Genomic DNA, 23254 nt, shown 5'->3' with positions numbered 1-23254 from the left:
TTAGGCTTATATTTTAGTTTTATCATTATCATCACTGACTCTCAAAAATCTCTTGATTTTTTTTATTCGTGTTCCTCATTTGTAAAATATGGCTCTAGTTTCAAAGATCTCTAATATCTCTGCCAACTTAGAAAAAAAAAAACCCAACAAATCCCTGAGGATTATAAGGCTAGAAGCTAACATAAAATAGAGTCCTTCACCATGTAGGCTCTTAGGGAATCTATGTTTGCTGACAATGGTGTATAGTTGTGGAGGAGTAAAAAGTTCAAAGATACAAAAGGAAATCATACCTGATAGAAGTAAGGGATCCTTATCTAAAGACTTCTTCACATGATCAGATTCACCAGTCAATGAGCTTTCATCAATTTTAAGATCATTGCCTTGAATTAGTATGCCATCAGCAGGAAGAAGATCACCTAAAACAAAGAGCAATTGTAATGTACACTGTAAACAAGATTAAAGTAACTTTACTCCTAACATCAGAGGTATTGCTCTTTTTCACTTACCATATTTCACCTGAGCAATATCTCCAACAGTAATGTCAGCTACAGGTATCTGAATGACCTGACCACCCCTGATGACCGTGAACTTCTGTTCTTGTTCAATTCGACTCTGCAAACCTCTGAACTGTTTTTCCTTACTCCAGTCATTGAAAGCTGTTACTAATACTACACACACTACTGATAAGAGGATTGCAGCTCCTTCAATCCAACCAGTTTCACCTTCACCTTCTTCCTCTCCAACAGAAACTTCTCCACAAACTGTACAGAAAGAAAGAAAATGCTATCAAAAAAAGATTATAAACAGACAAGCAATAAGTTAATTACAATGTTTACATACCTTGCTAATTTTACTCTAAACACCTTACTGAACTCAAAGCATTCCATAATGACAAGAATGCAAACTATGTCAATTTCAAGTTGTCTTCCTTTGAAGATTCTCACCCTCAGGACAGGGAGGCAGTCTAGGGCACTAGATAAGAGTAAGGACACTGAGGAAGATTAAATCTCAGCTTCCAGGCAAGTTCTTAATCTGTCAACACCACCTACCCCAGAGTCCTGAGGATTCAATGAGAGAACATTTGGAAAGTAGGTAGAGCAGTGATTGAGAATTCCTTCACACCTGACAAATGGTTAATGCTATCAATTATTATGTATGTTAGACAAAATATACATGAAATCTTAAGTATTATGTGCTACCCATGAATCATGCTTACTTACTATATCAATTTTACAGGAGTACAAGCAAAACTTGGTTTCCATAACATGAAAAGGTAAGCAAAGTGCTACTCTTTAATCCAACTATTTGGGTACTTACTCTAGATGCCAGACATTATTTTAGGATCTGAGAGTCCCTCTCCTCACAAAACCCATACTCAGACAAGTAGGTGCAGATAGTATAGGAAGACTTCATAAAATAAAACACAAATAATCAATTTCAATATAGTAAATGCCATAAAGAAAATAAAGGATGGTGATATGCTATCAAATGAAGGAAGGGACTAACTGGTTGTGTGAACACAGAAGGTCCCTCAGACGTGTCCATGACATCTGAGCTAGGAGCCAAGTGATAAAAGAGAACTAGCCATATAATTGCTTTAGAGCATTCCAGGGAAAGATTAAAATCAGTAAAAAGGTTTTTATGGCATAAAAAATTTATAGGAGAATAGAAGGGGGAAAGAACCCCAAAAACTCAAATTTTAGGGTAAAAAATGTTGAAGAAAGAACGATGAAATAATGCTGTTTGGATTGTGGGTTATAATCTGTTTGAGTCTAAAATCAATTCAGTGGCTCATGACTAGCATTTTGAAAAAGGATACAGAACAAAATAAAAAGAATATACATATAATAGAGGTAAGTATTTTTTCTTGGAAGTTTACTTTGGGTATTTATAAACTCACACGAAGGAATATGTTTTTCTGCATTCTTACATAACTTTCTTACTGAGGGTTGAGCTCAAAGTCTGAAAAATCAATGGTTCTCTTAGGACACATAAAGCAGGAAAAAGGTTATTCAGAAGAAAAGAATGAGTAAATGAATGATACTAGGAATGATTAAAACATGTTCCAGAATAGATGCATGAGCCAAAGAAATGATGTGAAGTATAAAGATGTTGAATAAAGATTAGTCCAGGAGAGGTATGTGGGACAGATGAGGTCAGAGAAGACAAAGACTAGAATAAAATTAACTGGTGGTAGTGAAATGGAAGGAATGAGGAGATTTAAAAAAAAAAAAAAAAAAGGAAAGAAAGAAAAGAAAAAGAAAAAGAAAAAGAAAAAGAAAAAAAATCCTGAGGCCTATCAGCAGGATTCAGCCATCAATGGGTACAAGCCCATGCTCTCCAAAGGAGACAGCAGGACAATCTGTCGAGAGCGCTGACTTCTTCATCCAAATATTAAAACTTGTCTTTGAATTACACTCAAGCTGAAGAAATGACCATGTGCTTTTGTACACAATAACTAGTTAAATGAACTTACGGTTTACAATGTTTGAAACAGTAAAAGGGGTAGGACAGCTTCTCCTTCCCCTTCCACCTGCCCAGAAGACAGGAGATGTGCTCCAGGTAAAGAGCAGATGAAAGCTGAAGTGCCATGTTGACCAACTTGAAATACAGTTAAAACATTATCTTCCAACATGAAATGCCATGCTGACCAACTTGAAACACAGCTAAAATATTATCTTCCAAATGAAGCATTTCAATGGGTTTTGATTTTGATCTCATTTTGTTAAAAATGTAAAAATGCAATACTTTTTAATAGTGTACAAGAACAACAAATTGAAAGCAGAAGATAGATGGGGTACTTGGGTGCCTCAGTTCACTAAGCATCTGACTTAGGCCCAGGTCATGATCTCACCATTAGTGAGTTCGAGTCCTGTGTCTGGCTGTGTGCTGACAGCTCAAAGCCTGCAACCTGCTTTCAATCATGTCTCTCTCTCTCTGTTCCTCCCCCATTTGCACTCTCTTTCTCTCTCTCTCAAAAATAAATAAGCATTAAAAAAAATTAAAAAAAGCAGAAGATGGAATTTACCAGTTGTATGTAAAAAAAAAAAACCCTTTTGTGTAACTGGTGGATGGGATATCATTAGTGAGTACACTTCTTGCATGTGGATTTACAAAATGTTGTAAGTTTCTTTTCAGCTGTGAGAAATGTTAAAACCAAGTTCTGAAATAAACCAAATTCAGGACCCAATCAAGGGAAATCAAGGTTAAATCAAAATTATAAACTAATGTATATTCAATCATGTTATCAATAATGATATTTCATGGTTACTAAACATCAAAATATGAAACCTCATTTCATCTTTTTAATATTTTAATTTATATTTTTGCATATGTTCAAAACTTACACATTATAAACATACACTATAAACATAAAATACATTATACAGATAGCTTTATATATATATAATTCATAAATGCATCCTTTGGATATATGTGCATATTTCTTCCTGATAAGGTATACAACCAAAAAAGTTTAAAGATCAATACAACAAAGATTAAGGGAAAAAGAACTATGAGACAATTATATTATTTTCAGCTTTAAATCTCACATGCATATTTAGAACTAGATGACTAAATATTTCAAAAGAGAACATGAAGCAAGTTGATGCCATATTTCAATACATACAGTTCTACCTTAAATTATAGATACATTTAGAATGATTTTGAAACAGATAGTAGTAAAGTACTTCTAAAAATTAAATCCTTTTCCTGCTGCTGATCACTACAAATTTTTAGAGTAGTTGCAGGGAAAAAATAATTACAAAAATCAAAGTTAGGGGACTGTACTTTACCAGTTATGTGTGTATATATATGTACACACACACACACACACCTATCTAATAACACTTTCAGGAAAGTCGGAGAATAAATATAATAATAAAAATCTATTTCACCAAAGGTGTTCTCCTGTAAACACATTCACCTGAGAGAGATGCACAATCTAATTTCAGTCTGTGCTCTCTACCACAAGGCAAATATTCGCATTCTTAAAATTCTCTACTTGAGCTATTTCTTGAATGATGTATCAAGTATGTACATTAACAGTATAAAGAATCAGTTCTCAAAAAGTGTTGTCTAGGAACCCCAGGAGGATCCCCCAAAGTCAAAACTATGTAATAATACTAAGATGTAATTTGCATTCTATTTCAGGAATGTGTAGTGGAATTTTCCAAAGACTACGTTACGTGTGCTAACACAAGACACTAAATGCAAAAGCAGATAAGAATCCAGTTATCTTCAATTATGCCAGACCTTAAAGAGATACAAGGAAATGAAGAACACTAATACTCTTTTCATTACTTAATTTAAAATTTCATTAATAATTACAGCAATTATATTTATTCTAATACAACACTTAGATACAATTTTTAAATGCACTGATACAGTATTTTTAAATTTCTCAATTTTAATTAAGAATACAGTAAATATCTACATATATAGTTCATGTAATCAAAATCTGTTTGTGGAGTCCTTAATATTTTGAGTATAAAGGGGCCCTAAGACCAAAGTTTTGAGAAGATGGTATTACACTAGTAACTAAAGATGTGTTTACTATATGAGCTATAATGCTTATTTTTACACCATCAGTACTAATAAGAAATTTTGATACTTTAGATTTCTATGACTACAGATTTACTACTTAGTGTTAAAATATACGTTATGAAAAGATACATGGAGTACACTAATAAATGTTTTAAAAATGCAAATACTAACATTTCACCATCGAGCAAAAATACCTTTGTATGTTTTATTAACACCTTCTAGCAGATTCTGACTCTTTTTAATGTGTCTTATGACACTGACATTTTTAAAGTATCTTCCCAGTTGGATCTAATGCCGGTATTCTCCTTAAGCAAATTTGGGAAAGGGCTTGTCACTACATGCTACAAATGAAGCAGTCCAAATTCTAAAAAGATCTGTCTTTGTTAGTAACAAAATCCATTTCCATTGAAAATATTTTTCTTTAGTCTTCTTATCATCTTGGGGGAAAAATGTTAAAAGTAAAAAACAAAAAACAAAAAAAAAAACAAAACCCAAACTTCATAATCTGCTAACTCACTGAATTCTAGAAAACCAATCCTCAATATTCTTTGATAGTTGGGTAAATTGACTACAGAATTTACCTATATGTTGAACATGGTATGACCTTCCCTTTACATATAAAACATTCCATATACATTTACACACCCTCCTGCCTACCCACAGATGTACACATACACATACATGAGTACCCCAAGACATAGAAAACATTTTAAAATCTGGGACAATATATATCAAAAGGGTACAGCAGTAATCTCTAAGAAGTGAGATTTTTGGTGAATATTATTTCCTATGAATGGTCATTTTCCTCTCCTAATCTTTCCACAGCAAAGTATGTATTATTTACTTAATAAAAAAGGGGCGCCTGGGTGGCTTAGTCGGTTAAGCGTCCGACTTTCGCTTAGGTCATGATCTCGCGGTTCGTGGGTTCGAGCCCCGCGTCGGGCTCTGTGCTGACTGCCAGCTCAGAGCCTGGAGCCTGTTTCGGAGTCTGTGACTCCTTCTCTCTCTCTGACCCTCTCCTGCTCACGCTGTCTCTCTCTCTCTCTCTCTCTCTCCTAAAAATAAATAAAACATTAAAAAAAAAATTAAAAAAAAAATAATAATCTGACTCAATGTTGACAAGAATATTACGTAATTTTTTTCTCATTTGGGCCAGTGATTCTCAACCACAGGAAATTTTGTCCCCTATCAGAAATCTGGCAATGTTTGGAGAAGTTCTGGTGGCCTCAACTGGAAAGTGGTATAGTGCAGGGCAAGAAAGAATGCTCTGGTGTAAAATGTAAACAGAGCTGTTGTTGAAAAATTCTACTTTCAGATAAACTAATTCCGTGACCTACTTTCTAAAACAAACAAAAAAACAAAACAACTCTCACATGAGTTCCAGGCATACCTTTAATGGAATTCCTTTAAAATTATTACTTGAGCCAACTTTTAGAGTTAGCAAATATTTATTTAGCTCTTTATAACTTGAAAGGCCTAAGAATAAAGTTTTTACAAATAAAAATATTGGTATATCACTCTTCTGATATAGAATTAATACTACTGGTTTACTCTATAGCTATTTAAATATAGTGACCAAAACCCAAGCTAGACACCTTAGCAGTTATAGAATGTACTGTCAAGGAATATCTATTTTTAAAAAATTTGTTAAAAAGAGAATAAGAAATTTTAAAAGAGAAATGAAGAACACAGAAAGGCAGGAGAAGGACAAAACCATTGTAGCTACAAGTTAAAGCAGATCTACCACTGTATGATATACTTTTCCATTAGTCAACATAAGTTGTAGTATACACATTTCTAGAATGGCAAAGCAATTACCCAAATCATGCATATAATAATACAATTTAAGAACTTGAAAAACAGTTACAGAGAAGGAGAGAGGCAAACCATAAGCAACTCTTAATTACTGAGAACAAACTGAGGGCTGATGGGGGTTGGAGAGAGGGGAAAGCAGATGATGGGGGTTGAGGAGGGCACTTGTTGGGATGACCACTGGGTGTGGTACGGAAACCAATTTGACAATAGATTATATTTAAATAAAAGAAAAAAAGAACTTGAAAAATAAGGAATTAGTGAAGAGAACAGAATTTTGTTTTCATACTGATTTCCAAAAGATTATTAAAAATCCCAAAATTAAAAACTACAATTACTTTAATATAATGTTTCAAGACCTTAAAAACCATGATGGTACAAACCACATCGTATATGTGGCTTAGCTCCTTGCCAACATGTGGTATGCACATATTGGCAGGTTATTTAACCTCTGTATGTCACGTGGAGGTGATGAACTCACAGGGCTACTGTAAAATTATCTGAGATGGCATATTTTAACAACAATTAAAAGCACTACTAGAATGTTGTCTAGCACAGTCAATAAATGCCAACCTATTATTATTATATTTAATTTTAAGCAAATGCACTGAAGTTATTAACATCACACACGAATGTCATTTTTTCTTTTTTTCCTTCCCCGATTTACTTACGTGCATTATCCCCTTCTGGAGGTTGATAAAAAGAAAGGCCCAACGATACTATGGCTGCGATTTCTAATATAATTAAAGTGACATCTTGTAATGCTTCCCATACTAATTGAAGAAAGGTTTTTGGCTTTTTAGGAGGTATAAAATTCTTTCCAAACACTGCTTCTCTTCTCTCTATATCTGCAGGGTTTCCACTTAAACCTAGTGAGAAGAAACAAATTTCAGTGAAAAGTTTCACTACCTACAAAACAAAATATTTTACTTAAAACATATTCATTCATTACACTTTAGACTGCAAGATTGGGTCATAAGACCAGATCAAACTGATTTTTATGCATTATACCAAATGAACAGAATTTAAATCACTGAAAAACATGTACAGTGCTTTAAAATATTTCAAGTAGACAGCTCAAGACTGGAGTAAGAATTTTCACTTTTCCAAAATGTTTATTTTTGATCTTACTACTTTATACCATCTTGTAGACTGCCAGAGACCAGGGGTGATATGACAGTTGGATGGGTTTTATATTGGAATTAAACATTTCCCTGACCTTTACTTATGAGGTTTTCCCTCCCAAAATGGGGAATTATGGATTTATTTGATTTACTTACAGCATCTTAGTTATTAACATAATCAGAGAAACTTTCTGATTTTCACTCTTATTTACTAAAGAACAATGAAGCGTTTCTCACAAGCTCTAAAACTCCATTAAAATGTCTGTTATACTTGGACTGATAAAAGATTTGCAAGTCACACACAAAAAAAGGAAATTATGGATGACCTTTCTTTCGAATTTTATTTTTAGGATTTATTTCCAGCTTGAGAAACTGGTATTGCTACTGACTGATAGCACCCACTGTCACTGTAAGGGAAAAGGTGCGTGATAGGACATAATATTTATTGCCTGGAGTGTGGAATTGGAAAGTTGTGAGGGAAGAGGTTAAGAGAGAGTTGGATAACATCAATTTTGCCTTTCCTTTACCGCATCAAGCAGGTCCTCCTCAAATTTAACCCTGCTGATCCTATCAAGCCTAGATATATCCCAAATAGCTAAAGCAAAGTACATACACATTTGTATTTTTGGGGGGGCGGGGGGGGGCATGAAAACAGGCAGCAGTGACACGTTTCCTTAGTCGGCTTAAAAATATCAAAGAAGGCAAAGATACCAGAATGATACAACTTACAATTTATCATCATAAATTTAAATTTATAATTAATTTAGTTAAATTACTATTTTTTTTTGCAAGAGGTCATCCCAAGAGAACAACAAAGGAGCAAGAATGGAAACCAGCAGACTACTGGGAAGCTTTGGGTTTTCAGGGTTTCAGCTAGTAACCTCAGTATGGAGGCAGGCAGGGAGTAGGAGCGAGAGAACAGAGAACATACGTGGCTAGAATAAACAATAAGAAATGAACACAGACATTTTAAAGTACTTATTTACTTGGTTAAAGGTATCAAGAAGATTCCAGAGAATGTTTTCATTAGCAACTGTAACAAAGTCAGTGCATACTGGGCGGAAAACATTTTAGATTTCTGATGACAAAAGTCATCATCTGAAAAGCTTCACACAGCTCCAGGCTTTGAGATGGAGTTCAGTGGAAAGAAAGGAATGGAAGGATAGCAGTAATTGTGACTGGGGGAAAGACAATATGAGAGAAGAAACTTGCAAATTATAATAATTTAGAATCCACAGTTTCTTCAGACTAGAGCAATGCTCCCCAATTACACCTGGCTGAAACCACTTAACACTGGTCCATGGTTCAATTGAGGGATAGAGGAATCAATGTAGTAAGGTTTTCCACAAAACAAAATTTGTTTTAAAGGACTAAACTTTGAAATGTTCTGAAATTATGTGCTTGCTGCTTTTTTAATTAAATGCCCTTTCTTTTATAAAAAGATATTAAATAGTAAGTTTGTTATATCTTTTATTTTAATGATGTCATTCATATGAGAAGGGTTAAGGCTAGAAACACTCCCCAACATTTAATGATCAGGTAGGGAAAGAAAAGGCAACCCCAAGAAATGGGCAGAGGGGAGGTGGATGGCTCAAGAACAGGCTCATGTAATATATGGAAGCCTACAAAACGAGAGTTTTTTTAAAGATGAAGATCATGTGGAGAACAGACAACTGACTTTTCGCTAGATGGAGGCTGATGACCTTGATAAGAAATCTTCCAGTGGAATGTTGCGAAGGAAGTCTGATTACAAAGAACTGGAGACAATAGGAATTAGAAAATGGGTGGAAACTATGATTATATGACTTTTTCCAGGAGTGTGATGCAGCAGAGAAAAATAAAACAGTAAAAGTGAATTAAAGTAGATAAATAAATCCATTATGCTTTTTTAAAGATGAGTGACAGATTTAATGGCAAATAATTTACCAGTGGAAATAATCAAGTAGAGAAGACAACACTGATGATACAAGAGACACAGGCTAACACTGGAGTAAAGCCTCTGAAGAGGCAAGAGGAATGGAATTCAGGGTGTAGGTGTTAGCCTGATCTAAGTGCATGCAGGAAAAGGCTTCCATTGTTAAGAGAGAGAAAGCAAAGTTCTTGGGGGAAGGGAGATAGATGATAAAACTGGTTAATGAGACTATATGGACTTAGTTTTGAAAAGAGTAGATATGACATGAAATCATTAAGTATAGTTTATGAATAAATATAATGACAAATCTTCTGCCCAGTCCCATTGGCTCAACTGACTGTAGGTAGTGGCAATGAGGCCAAGGGCATGTGTGGCCATTTGATCTCCTTATGCCCCAATTAGCTTCACCAAGAGAAAATATAATAAAAAAAAAAAAACATCAAAAGCAGTTGTGAAAATGAATAAAGGAAACCTGATTTAAAATGGAGTTGGGAAGCCATGAAGGGAGAGTTCTTGGGCACATAGCACTCATCTCAACTTACATGAGTAGCAGAAACGAGGAAGATTTCAACATGCCTCAGTAACAGCAAACTGCACACCACTTGCAGCCAGTGAGAAATCACCACAACCTTGAGCTCTTGCTCTTGTCCAGTGAAGTTATTTTCAAAATAACTCACCCCATGTCCTCCCAGAACCTAATAAAAGTTAGCCTCCCCTCTGTCTCTTTGCACTTACCTATGTTTTGCCATAGTCTTCTTGTCCTGAATGGCAATGCCACTGTTATTCCTGAATAAACTCATCTTTATTTAATTAAATTACCATTTGTTTCACTTAAGGTTGACATTACATGGTGTCATGAAGTGGGATCAGAAGGTACAGAACCCCTGGGGAACTAATAAATGTTTATGGGTCACACCTGAGCCCTCTGTCCTCTCCATTTCTACGAGCCATCTTCTTCCTTTCCGTTCAGTGGGTTTCCTCTCGGATTCGAATTTAGTCTCTTTGGTTCAGCTCTCTGACTTTATCTGCTTTTGTGAAAGCATTACCCTTCTTGGTGAGCTCTCTTTTGTTTTCTATACTTCTACTTTGAGTAATGGGATCCATAAAATCCAAAGACTTAAGCAGGCCACCTTCTGACATACCTATCTTTTGTATGTCTGATAATTATGGTTTCAGAAGTTGTAAAATATCTACAAAAATGGCAAAATCTTACTAAAGACAACCTAGAATCACAATGGCCATTATGAGAAATGTTCCAGTTAGATACGACCATTTAAGAAGTACACTTGAAAGCAAGGAGTCCCAAATCAAACAGAATGGAACACCTATTTTTATTGGCATGCAGAAGCTTCCAAATGTCAAAATTCCAAAATAGCTTCAGTGAAAGATTTCTTCTATGAGGCTAGTGAAAAAGTAAAGATTCATAAGAGGTACCAAAAAACAAAAGGCTTTAAGACTGGCATAGTAGTCCTACTGCTCTCCTCTTTCTTCTTCTGAGTACTCATTCTACAAATCCTGTCTGAGTTGCCTTTACACTCTGCAGAGACTATTAAATTACCTTTTATAACATCACCTGAGACTACAGGTGATACTCTTCAGGTACCTTTCACTCCTTGGTCAAAGGCCACACACTAAAGACCAAACTAAGTAAGGGCTATAGTTAAATAATTTTTTGAACTCAGAGAAAATTCTCTAACGTTTTTTAACTGGATTAACTCCAGAGATTCTGGAAACATAAAAAAGTAGAAAATAAGATGAGAAGACCTGGTTGGAGCCTGACAGAAAATTTTGGTAAGCCACTCTTCCCTATGCTCATTGAGGATAATGTAGTTGGATGAGTGAAATAAGCTGTAATGCCATTTAAGTTACAACTCAATTCTTTGAGGAATTAAGAGCAGCAAAACCCTATCTCGCAAATCTTTGTGAGAAACTAGAAATGCAACTCTAGAGACAATTCAAAGTTTACCCATTTCTTTTTGCCAATCCCCAAACCTCCCCTACTAATCTTTAAAGATCTGTAACTTGCATTCTTCCTTGTGTCTCTGAGATGTAAATGCTAAAGTACAAACTTCAAGGAAGTAATTCTTAACAGAAAAAAAAAAAAAAGGGGGGGAAAGGTCCTTTAAAACTTAGCTTCAGCTATCTGGGCAGGGAGCCTTAACATCTACCAGAAAGTTAGATTGAACTTTTACAATGGGTGAAACAGAAGCCATAAGGTCTCTGTGTCTGTTTGTATATTTAAGCGTGTCTATATACGTTTGTTGTATATATGTAGTATTGTCTACCTCCAATAGTGTTACTAAAATTAATTTGTAAAAGAGTTCTATTCAACTGACTCAAGTGTGAATTAAGTATTCATAGAAATTCTCAAAAATATAATAGAAAGTAACCTAAATGCTTTTCAGGTCCCCCTGAGTTTGGCAAATAAAAACTGGCTTAGGTTTGGTTTAATTAAAATAGTCGACAGCATTAAATATAATGTAAACATATGACTTTTATTCTACCTGGTTTTAGTAATCAAATAAGTTCATGTTATCTGTTACAAAATTTTTCAACAATAATAGCTTGGGAAGGTTTTGTCTAATGTCTCATGAAGTTTTTGTAGAAAATCTAAACATAATTGTTAAGAGCGAGTAAACTAAATAGATGTAATAAGTAGGATAAAAAGGTTTTAGGTGAACTTTTTTCAAATAATTTCCCCAAGTCTTTTTGGTAATCTGAAACCTTCAAGTTCTGCTAAATTAAATGATGAGTTAAATTCAATTCATTAACTATCCAGATCATTTCCAAATAAGATAAAATACTGAAACACAGATTACTGAACATAGGACCTAAAAATATTTAAAAGTAAACATGTTTTAGCCATACTTAAAAATTTTCTATGACAAAGTATGTTTTCAGCAATCATAAAAAGAATTTATAAATCTGCCAATTCACAAAATGCTCTTATAAAGATCAGTTCATAATTGTTTATTTCTTTTCATTTTTTTTTTTTTTCTTATTTCTGAGAGAGAAATAGCGTGAGCAGGGGAGGGTCAGAGAGAGAGGGAGATACAGAATCTGAAACAGGCTCCAGACTCTAAACTAGGTGTCAGCACAGAGCCCGACACGGGGCTCGAACCCAAGAACTGTGAGATCATGACCTCAGCCGAAGCCGGATGCTTAATCGATTAAGCCACCCAGGCGCCCCATGATTGTTTATTTCTTAATTAAAGTTGCTAAGGGTTAAGAATTCTAATTAATATGGGTGCTTAAAACTGCTAGAAATAATGAGGGAAACAACTCTATATGCAACAAACTTATGATGTGGGCTTTTGGTAAAAGAAGATATAAGGAATATAAATGAATTTTTATTGAGGAAATTTGTCCTAAAGTGAGGCTAGTTATTTGAAAGGAGAAAATATGGGATAAAATCTGAATGTAAAAAAGAGAGTTGTAGGTCTGTGGAAAAGGAATCTTTGTATTAAAAGGAATTTTAATGTGTGGTCAAGCTGGTTAAGATGAAAATAAATTTAGTTAAAAATGAGTTTTAACTTCAAAAGTACAGTGGTACAAAATTGGAATTTGTTTTTTCTCCTACCCAACAATGTTTTCAGGGAAGCTTGGTGGCTCAGTCAGTTAAGCGTCTGACTCTTGGTTGCAGATCAGATCATGATCTCGCAGTTTCATGGGCTTGAGCCCTGAATCAGGCTCTATGTTGGCAGGGCAGAGCCTGCTTGCAATTCTCCTTCCCTCTGTGTCTCTGCCCTTCCCTCACTCATGCTGTCTCTCTCTCAAAATAAATAAATAAACTTAAAAAAAAAAAAAATATTTTTTCTTAACATTATTGATCTGCTCTTAAGAACAAATTGTAAGCAAAGGCTTTTCTTTACTTTTAATGTAATTTGCCTAGAAAAAGATTGTGTGTTTTGGCTTCATCAAGTCTTTGATTACTTTTAAAAAAAAAAAAAAAAAAAACTGAGTCTTTTCAATATTAAAGGATCTAAGGCTTTTTATAACTATTTAACTTCCTGTATTTTTCTGCAAAGTCTTTGTCACTTTGGTTAAATGGATACCTAAAGTATTGTTTCACAATGACATATGATCCTCTTTGACCAAGTGCACAAATATTTTGATAATAAAAAAAAAGTATTTGTGTATTTTTGAGAAAGAGAGAGAGAGAGAACGCGCGAGCACGATTGGGCACAAGTGGGGTAGGGGCAGAGAAACAGAGGAAGACACAGAACCCAAAGCAGGATCCAGGCTCCTAGCTGGCAGCACAGAGCCTGCTGCTGGGCTCAAACTCACGAATAGCGAGCTGATGACCTGAGTCAAAGTCAGGCACTTAACTAACTGAACTACTCAGGTGCCCCAAAATCTTTTGATATTTTTGACAAACTTCCCAAAAAACCAAATCCAAAAGGAAGTATTCTGACATTGAATTAACTTTAAGTTTTTACGGAGGGCCCCTAGAATGTATCAAAGGATTTGTTCTCCTTATAAAAAAAGGGTATGTTAACCTAACCAATTAGACTTTTTGGTATGTTAAATTACATGGGCAGCATTGTTAAAAATAGATGAAGTTAAACCTTCTTAGAATATATTTGCGTAGATCTGTTACTAACATGTCCGAATAATAGCATGGATTTTCTAAAGATCTTATATGCCCTTTTATCATGTTAACATTGTAATTCTAGTTACTTTCGTAAACTGTTAAGTCACAAAATTAATCAAATTTCCTTGTCAACTGCATTATAATGAACTCTCATGAGGTTTTTAACCATGGCCACTTTTAAGCGTTTCGGCCATTTACAGTTACTGTTTTACTTTGATGCTTATACAAGAGTTTCTGCAAAAGCACTCCATCTTGAAGAAGATTCAGGAATGGACTTTTCTGATAACTTTAATAAAACTGAACTGGGTAAGAATTTCCAGAACTAGTGGCAAAACTGAATTCAAGCAGAACAAGAATTAAAAACATGGGACTAAATGAACTGAGGAGGATTATTATAATTTTTACAGCTTCTTGTTTAAAACATTACTGGTTCTCTTATGTTTTGCTTTTCCACATTTTAGGAAATCTTTTTCTCTATTAAGCTAACAATAATTTGATAAGATACACCTTTATGAATAAAGATAAAACATTTACTTTTTCTCTGTATGTGCCTCCAGAATTTGGAAACTCTTGGTGAGTATTCTTATTTTCATGACAATAATTTGCATAAATTCAGTAAGAATCTTTTCTCTTTATATCAGGACAGAGGAACAGTGGTAATATTACCAAAGATTTGACTGGAATATCATACTTGAGAAATGTGCATAGATTCAGATAGAACTAAAGTTTTAAAGAACACAGTTTGACTTTACAGAGCCAAATAAAGCCCTTTGAAGGAAAAATCAACCTAGTACCTTGCTTACAAAATTCCGGCAAAGCAGTCTTAAAAAGAGCTTAGATGGTTAATCACCATTCTTATTGCACTAATATAAATAATCAGGCAACATTTAATGCAAAGAAATTAGTTTTACTATAAAAAATGAGGATACTTGAAGAGAACAAATCATGTTTACTTTCCCCCTTTGTCTATATCAGATTCTAATCCTGTTAATTGTCCTTGAATTTGTTATATACTTGTAAATTGAACTAGATCCTGAATTCCAGTTTCCTCAAAAATCTGGCTACAACTCTCCAAAGCAACATTTCCAAGTTTCTCCCACCCTTCTGATTTAGAATCAGTTTGAACAAAGACTGCCCCAAGAATCTACTTGGAAGGGGCTATACCAGGTCCTCCTCACTACCCAGATGGCAGACAAACTTCAGGGACTTAAACCTTGAATATGTATCTCACAGGTGAAAAAGGCTCTCCACCTGACATCTGGCCCTGCACAGATAGAGACCTCTGAATCAAATGATTAGAAAAAGAAGTAGCTGACATAGAGGTTGACTGCTTACTCCCCTGATGCGTAATCAAGACTTCGTTTCAAACATGAAGTTTTGAACTTCTGTCTTTCCCTTTCTTTCTTTAACTCTGGCATTGGCCTGGAAAGATAACATCTTCATCCATTTCTCCCAGGCCTTTGTTAAGGAGGGGTAACTTTTGCCTTTCAGACTGTTGGATCTGTCATTAAAAACTATTATCTATTAACAGTGCCACCTTAGCAAAAGTGATTCATGCCCCAATAGGATTTATGTTTATCTGGGGTCGTTATCACTCACCTTGGGCCTATACAGTTAGCATATAGCAAAGCAAGAGCTCTTAAGCTACCCCTAACTTTCCACAAACCAAATCAAGCACCTTCCTTGGTCGAATCCCCTGTATTGTCAAATCAGAAATGATGCAACAGGAGGTTTTATGATTCAGAGTTCACTTCCATTAGCAGGGACATACGTCCCTGGTTAGGTGTAAATATGAACGGGAATATCATCAGAAATATCTCCTTAACTCTTGAAGATATTGCAAAATCATTAGCAAAGACAATACCTGCCCAACAAAGAGACTTAGACTCTTAACAAATAGGACAGACCTTGACTAGCTTTAGCTAAGCAAGGAGGTGTCTGCACTGTAGCCACCACCACCTGCTGCACCTGGATTAACACTTCTGGGGAAGTTAAAACTCAGTTACATAAGATCATTGAGCAACCCACTTGGCTTAAAAAGGAAGCTGACCAGCCAACCTGGAATTTCCTAGTCAGCACTAGGAGATTTGGTGGCGGCAGCAGGACCAAAGATTTCCAACAGCTCTGGGGACAATGAGAAATATAGCCATGGTACCCGCAAATCCTTTTTTGAGTTGTCTTTCCTGCTGTTTCCAAAGGTCATAAAAATAATGTAGAAAACAGAATGTTAAGTCAATGCCTTGAGATGATCTCCAATGTTTATAAGCTTAGTAAGATGTGAATTTATGCATGGGAAATGCCTGAGAGTCCCTCCTAATATTTGCCCTGTTACTCATATGTGGCATCCATGGTTTCCACTTTCTACCTATTACCCACCCACCACCCCCATATGGGACATGACTCCTGGGAAAGGTCCTTCCAAGCACCAACTGACACAAATAAAGAAAAAACATTTCAATCAAAATCAATGACCTGATGCTTGATCAGTGATGCTTTCTGAGAAACATTTTAATCAAAGGGGAAATGTGAAAACCAATCAAGGAAATCTGATTTAAAATACAGATGGGAGGCCATGAAGGGAGAGTTCTCATGCAAACAGCATTCCTCTCAGCTGACATAAGTAGCAGGAAGGAGGAAGGTTTCCACGTGCCTTCAGTAATAGCAAACTGCTCACCACTTCAGCCGGTGAGAAATCACCACAATCTTGAACTCTTGATCTTCTCCAATACATTTATGTTCAGAATAACCCTCCTTAATTTCCTTCCAGAGACTAGTAAGTCTGCCTTCCTCAGACTTACCTATGGTTCACCATAGTTTCTTGTCTTGAATTTCAATCCCCCTGCTATTCCTGAATAAACTCATCTTTGTTTAATTAAATTACCACTTGTTTTATTTAAGGTTAACAGTCTCAGAATTATGTGATTTTTCTTTTTCCAGGTCTTATCAATCAAGTGAGAGTGGGTGAAAGTTTCCTGTCAAAGTCCAGGCCACTTAAAAGACATATGTAACTGGAATGCCTGAGTGGCTCAGTCAGTTAAGCATCCAATTCTTGATCTTGGCTCAGGTCATGACGTCAAAGTTCATGAATTTGAGCCCTGCACTGTGCTCTGCACTGAGCGTGGAGCGTGCTTGGGATTCTCTCTCTTCACCTCTCTCTCTCAAAAATAAACATTTTGGGGGATAAAAAGATGAATGTAATGGCTTTGTTAAAAAAGGGAAAAAGAGAGTATGCTTTCAGAAAATAAGTCTGGAAAGGTTGAGAAAATAAGATGCCTAAAACAAATCCGACTTCCAGGCCCAAGGCTTGGGGTAAAAATGTGGACTGGAGCTACAGGTTTGGGAAATACCAGCATCCAAATGACGCGTGAAGTCTTAGATGTGTATGGCATCATCCAAGGAGAGTGTACAAAGAGGAGGTGCTGAGATAAATGGAAACCTAAGGACCACCAATGTCTAAAGGAAAACACAGAAGGCTGATACATGACTCGCCAAATACGTAAAAAGAAAACCGTAAGAATCTAATATTAAGAAAACCAGAACAGAATGGTTTAAAAAGGAAATATAAGGGTGCCTGGTTAGCTCAGAAAGAAGAACATGCAACTCTTGGGTTGCCTGGGTGGCTCAGTAGGTTAAGCATCCACCTCTTGATTTTAGCTCAGCTCATGATCTCACAGTCATGAGATCAAGCCCCATGTGGGGCTCTGCAATGACAGTGCAGAGCCCACTTGGGATTCTCTCTCCCTCTTTCTCAGTCCCTCCCCTGCTCATTCTCATTCTCTCTCTCTCATTCTCTCTCCCTCTCTCTCTCTCTCAAAATAAACAAACCTTAAAACAAAAAAAGAAGAAGAACATGCAACTCTTGTAGGAGTCGTGAGTTCGAGCCCCACATTGGGTGTAGAGATGATTAAAAAAACAATAACTTATGACAAAAAAAATGAAAGGAAATATGTCTATTTCACTCAGAAAACTCAACTTAAAACAACTGTGTTGGGAGGGAGGCAAGATGGCAGAGAAGTAGGAAGCTCTGTACATTTCGCTCGCTCCCATCCCTCAAACAGAGAAGGTCTGAAGCCATAGGACACTGAACTGCAGGAGTCTGGAAGGAAAAGAGACAGAGTCCAGTAAGAAGACAACCTCATAGGTGTGTGAGTGCAAACTGGGGAAGATAAAAACGGACCGGAACCCAGAGACATGGAGGGAGAGGAGGGAGCAGAGTCGAGGGGAAGAGAAAAAGCAGCTAGAAACTGTACCTGAAGAAGAGAAAAACCTCAGCTCCAGATGGAGAGTGATCCTATTTCTAGCTGTGGCACTGACTTTGGGCTGGGTGCCCCAGTCCCAGGCAGCACCAGGAGAAACTGCTCCACTGCTCTCCCAGCTCAATCCCTGGCTGGGAAGCAACCCGGCCTGAAACTGTTCCGCTGCTCTCCTGGCTTGATTCCTGGCTGGGAAGCAAACCGCACTGAAACTGCTCCACTGCTCTTCCAGCTCGATCCCCGGCAGGGATGCAGCCCAGCCTGAAACTGCTCTCCTGCTCTCCTGGCCCTACCCCTGGGTGGGAAGTGGCAGGCCTGTGGGATTACATTTTGAGTGGTATCAATAAAGCACATGGACTAAGATTTGGAAACGAGGCGTGGATTAGGACATAGAACACGAACCACCTGGGCTATGCCCGAGGCACAGGGAGATCGGACCCAAAAGTGATTTGCAACGCTTGGTTCGAGAAGGGACTATGGTGCTGCCATTTTTCTCCCACAACCACCAAAGCAGAACCTCAGGGAGCGGCTGGCAGACCTGCAGTGGAGGCGAACCTGCCTGCACCAAACCATGCCCTTCCATGCTGGAGAGCTGCTTTTTTTTTTTGGTACCAGAGCCCGGGAAAAGACCAACATGGATACACTGCCGTGATTAATTCTAGATCAATTCTTTCTATTCAAATATATTTGTCTCATTTGTATTCCTTGTCTCATTTGTATTCCTCCCCTCTGCTGGACTGGGCACTCTGGTTACTGGTTTGCTTAAACAGTCACATTTAATCCATTCTCTAGATGTATATTCTACACCTCCACCGTTACCCTCCTCTCTCTCTCTCCCTCTCTGGAGTAATCAGACTATACAGTTTCTCTGAGTAACATTATCTTCGTTTCTTTCTCCTCACCTCCTACCATATTCTCCTCTTTCTCTGAATTAAGCCTCTTAGTCTCTCTGCCTGGTCATTGTCCAATTTCGCTTTTCTCCTGCCTCTGTCATTTCTCTCTTTCTATATGCTCTTCCATCAGCACTACATACACCCTGCTCTTTATTCGTAGCTGGGAATTCTAGTTTTATGCTTTTAGACTGTTCTTTGTCTTTTGGGTTTTTTCCTTTTTTCTTTTTTTTTCTTTTTCTTTTTCCCTTTTGGTTTGCTTGTTTGTTGGATTTGTCTGTGCATTTGTGTGCCTTTGTTCCCCGTGTGTTTGTCTATTTTTCTTTCCAGGGCTACCTCAAGAAACAAGCCAAAATACACATGGTGGAGAGTCCCAAATACCACTAAGAGTAGGGAAATAAAGTCTCAACAAGAGAGACCAAGAGACACCATTAAAAGAACACTTTCTGAATGGACAGGCCCTGGATGTCCAACTCAATGAGCCTTCTTTAATACAGTAGTACTCGCAGGTGCACACCCCATAACAAGCTTTCAAAACTGAGAAGAGACAGAAAGCTAGCCAAAATGACAAAATGGAAGAACTCTCTTCTAAAGAAAGTCCAGGAAGAAATGACAGCTAAAGAACTGCTCAAAGCAGATATAAGCAACATAACTGAACAAGAATTTTGAACAACAGTCATAAAATGAATCACTGGGCTTGAAAAATGCATGGAGGACATCAGAGAAGCTACTGCTACAAACACTATGGAGCTCAAAAATAGTTATGATGAATTAAAAATGTTACCAATGAGATACATAATAAAATGGAGGTGTCCAAAGCACGGATTAAAGAGTCAGAGAGGAGAATAGGTGAATTAGAAGACACAATTATAGAAAAAGAGGAAGCCGAGAAAAAGAGAGATAAACTGATCCAGGGGCACGGAAGGAGAGTTCGAGAACTGAGTGATACAATCAAAGGGAACAATATCCGTATCATAGGAATTACAGAAGAGGAAGAGAGAGGGAAAGGCGCTGAGGGAGTCCTTGAACAAATTATAGCAGAGAACTTCCCCAATTTGGAGAAGGAAACAGACATAGAAATCCAAGAGGCACAGAGAACTCCCCTCAGACGTAACTTGAATTGATCTTCTGAACGACCTATCAGAGTGAAACTGGCAAGATAAAAGGACAAAGAGAAAATTCTGAAAGCAGCTAGGGATAAAAGGACCCTAACATACAAAGGGAGGCCTATCAGAGTGGTGACAGACCTATCTACTGAAACCTGACAGGCCAGAAAGGAATGGCAGGGAATCTTCAATGTGATGAAGAGAAAAAATATGCAGCCAAGATTCCTCTATCCAGCAAGCCTGTCATGCAGAATAGAAAGAGAGATAAAAGTCTTCCCAAATAAACAAAAATTGAAAGAATTCATCACCCCTATACCAGCCCTACAAGAAATCCTGAGGGGGACTCTATGAGGGCTCTATAAGGCAAATATTGCAAGGAATACAAGGTACCAGAGACACCACAACAAGCATGAACCCTACAAGGAACACAATGACTCTAAACCCATATTTTTCAATAACAGAACTGAATTTAAATGGACTAAATGCTCCAATCAAAAGATACAGGGTAGCAGAATGGATAAAAACACAAAATCCATCTATTTGCTGTCTACCCCAGACTCATTTTACACCTGAGGACACCTTCAGATTGAAAGTAAGGGGATGGAGAAATATCTATCAAGCTACTGGAAATCAAGAAAAAGCCGGAGCAGCCATTCTTATAATCAGACAAACTGGACTTTAAAGTTGAGGCAGTAAGCAGGGATGAAGAAGGGCATTATATAATAATTACAAGATCCATCAGGACCTTGTATCCATCAGGAAGAGCTAACAATTATAAATGTCTATGCACTGAATTCGGAAGCACTCAAATACATAAAACAACCACAAACAGAAANTGACTCTAAACCCATATTTTTCAATAACAGAACTGAATTTAAATGGACTAAATGCTCCAATCAAAAGATACAGGGTAGCAGAATGGATAAAAACACAAAATCCATCTATTTGCTGTCTACCCCAGACTCATTTTACACCTGAGGACACCTTCAGATTGAAAGTAAGGGGATGGAGAAATATCTATCAAGCTACTGGAAATCAAGAAAAAGCCGGAGCAGCCATTCTTATAATCAGACAAACTGGACTTTAAAGTTGAGGCAGTAAGCAGGGATGAAGAAGGGCATTATATAATAATTACAAGATCCATCAGGACCTTGTATCCATCAGGAAGAGCTAACAATTATAAATGTCTATGCACTGAATTCGGAAGCACTCAAATACATAAAACAACCACAAACAGAAACAATCTTATTGATAAGAATGTGCTAAGAGCAGGGGACTTTAATACTCCACTTACAGCAATGGATAGATCAACTAGACAGAAAACCACTAAATAAACAATGGACTTGAATGACACATTGGACCAGATGGATTTGACAGATATATTTAGAACTCTACATCCTGAGGCCATGGAATTCACTTTCTTCTCAAGTGCGCATGGTACATTCTCCACGACAGAACACATACGGGGACATAAAGCAGCCCTCAATAAATATAAAAGAATTGAGATCATACCATGTACACTTTCAGATCACAACGCTATGAAACTTGAAATCAACCCCAGGAAGAAGCCTTGAAAACTTCCAAAAACATAGAGGTTAAAGAACACCCTACTGAAGAATGAATGCGCCAATCAAGCAATTAGAGAAGAAATTAAAAAATATATGGAAACGAATGAAAAATGAAAACGCAACAATTCAAACTCTATGGGATGCAGCAAAGGCAGTCCTAAGAGGAAAGTACACTGCACTCCAGGCCTATTTCAAGAAATTAGAAAAAGCCCAAGTATAAAATCTAACAGCGCACTTAAAGGAACTAGGAGGAGAGCAACAAGAACACTCCAAACCCAGTAGGATAAGAGAAATAATATAAATCAGGGCAGAAATAAACAATATAGAATCCAAAAAGACAGTTGAACAGATCAATGAAATCAAGAGTTGGTTCTTTGAAAAAATAAACAAAACTGACAAACCTTTAGCCAGGCTTCTCGAAAAGAGACAGCACCCAAATAGACAAAATCATGAATGAAAATGGACTTATTACAACCAATCTCTCAGAAATACAAGCAATTATCAGGGAATACTATGAAAAATTATATGCCAACAAACTGGACAACACAGAAGAAATGGAAAGATTCCTAAACACACACTCACTACCAAAATTCACAAAGGAAGAGATAGAAAACCTGAACAGACCCATAACTAGTGAAGAAATTGAATCAGTTATCAAAAATCTCCCAACAAATAAGAGCCCTGGGCCAGATGGCTTCCCTGGGGAATTCTACCAGACATTTAAAACAGAGTTAAGACCCATTCTTCTCCAGCTGTTCCAAAAAATAGAAATCGAAGGAAAGCTTCCAGACTCATTCTAGAAAGCCAGCATCACTTTGACTCCCAAGAAGAACAGACACCCAGCAAAAAAAAGAGAACTACAGGCCAATATCCTTGATGAATACGGATGCAAAAATCATCAACAAGATACTTGCAAATCAAATTCAACAGCACATAAAAAGAATTATCCACCAAGATCAAGTGGGATTCATTCCTGGGTTAAAGGGCTGGTTCAATATTCACATATCAATCAATGTGACACATCACATCAAAAGAAAAGATAAAAACCATATGATCCTGTTGATGCAGAAAAAGCATTTGACTAAATACAGCATCCTTCTTAATCAAGACCCTCAACAAAGTCGGAATAGAAGGAACTTACTTAAACATCATAAAAACCATCTATGAAAGCCCTCAGCTAACATCATCCTCAATGGGGAAAAACTGAAAGCTTTCCTCCTGAAATCAGGAACATGACATGGATGTCCACTCTCACCACTGTTGTTTAATATAGTGCTGGAAGTCCTAGCATCAGCCATCGGACAACAAAAGGAAATAAAGGCATCAGAATTGGCAAAGAAGAAGTCAAACTTTCACTTTTTGCAAACAACAGGATACCCTACATAGAAAATTCAACAGACTCCACCAGAAGCTTACTAGAACTGATCCATGAATTCAGCAAAGTTGCAGG

The 23254-nt window shown here is 36.8% G+C and overlaps 1 protein-coding gene across 5 annotated transcripts in view; it reads right to left on the bottom strand.

The window, feature by feature from the left end:
- The window catches only part of ATP2B1 (ATPase plasma membrane Ca2+ transporting 1), a 135005-nt gene that overhangs the window by 46591 nt on the left and 65160 nt on the right, over positions 1–23254 (bottom strand). For all 5 annotated transcript variants that reach the window (XM_077772278.1, XM_077772277.1, XM_077772279.1 and 2 more), the window contains exons 3-5: positions 7029–7226; positions 507–761; positions 291–416 (exon numbers count right to left, since the gene is read on the bottom strand). In XM_077772278.1, the coding sequence (XP_077628404.1) occupies positions 291–416; positions 507–761; positions 7029–7226 (579 nt within the window). The remainder of the gene's footprint in view (positions 1–290; positions 417–506; positions 762–7028; positions 7227–23254) is intronic.

This window comes from Crocuta crocuta, unplaced genomic scaffold (genome assembly GCF_008692635.1).
Source record: "Crocuta crocuta isolate KB4526 unplaced genomic scaffold, BGI_CrCroc_1.0 scaffold216, whole genome shotgun sequence".
NCBI classification, from domain to species: domain Eukaryota; kingdom Metazoa; phylum Chordata; class Mammalia; order Carnivora; family Hyaenidae; genus Crocuta; species Crocuta crocuta.
The sequence above is the reverse complement of the archived record's forward strand: the minus strand, read 5'-3'. Positions and strand labels throughout refer to the sequence as shown.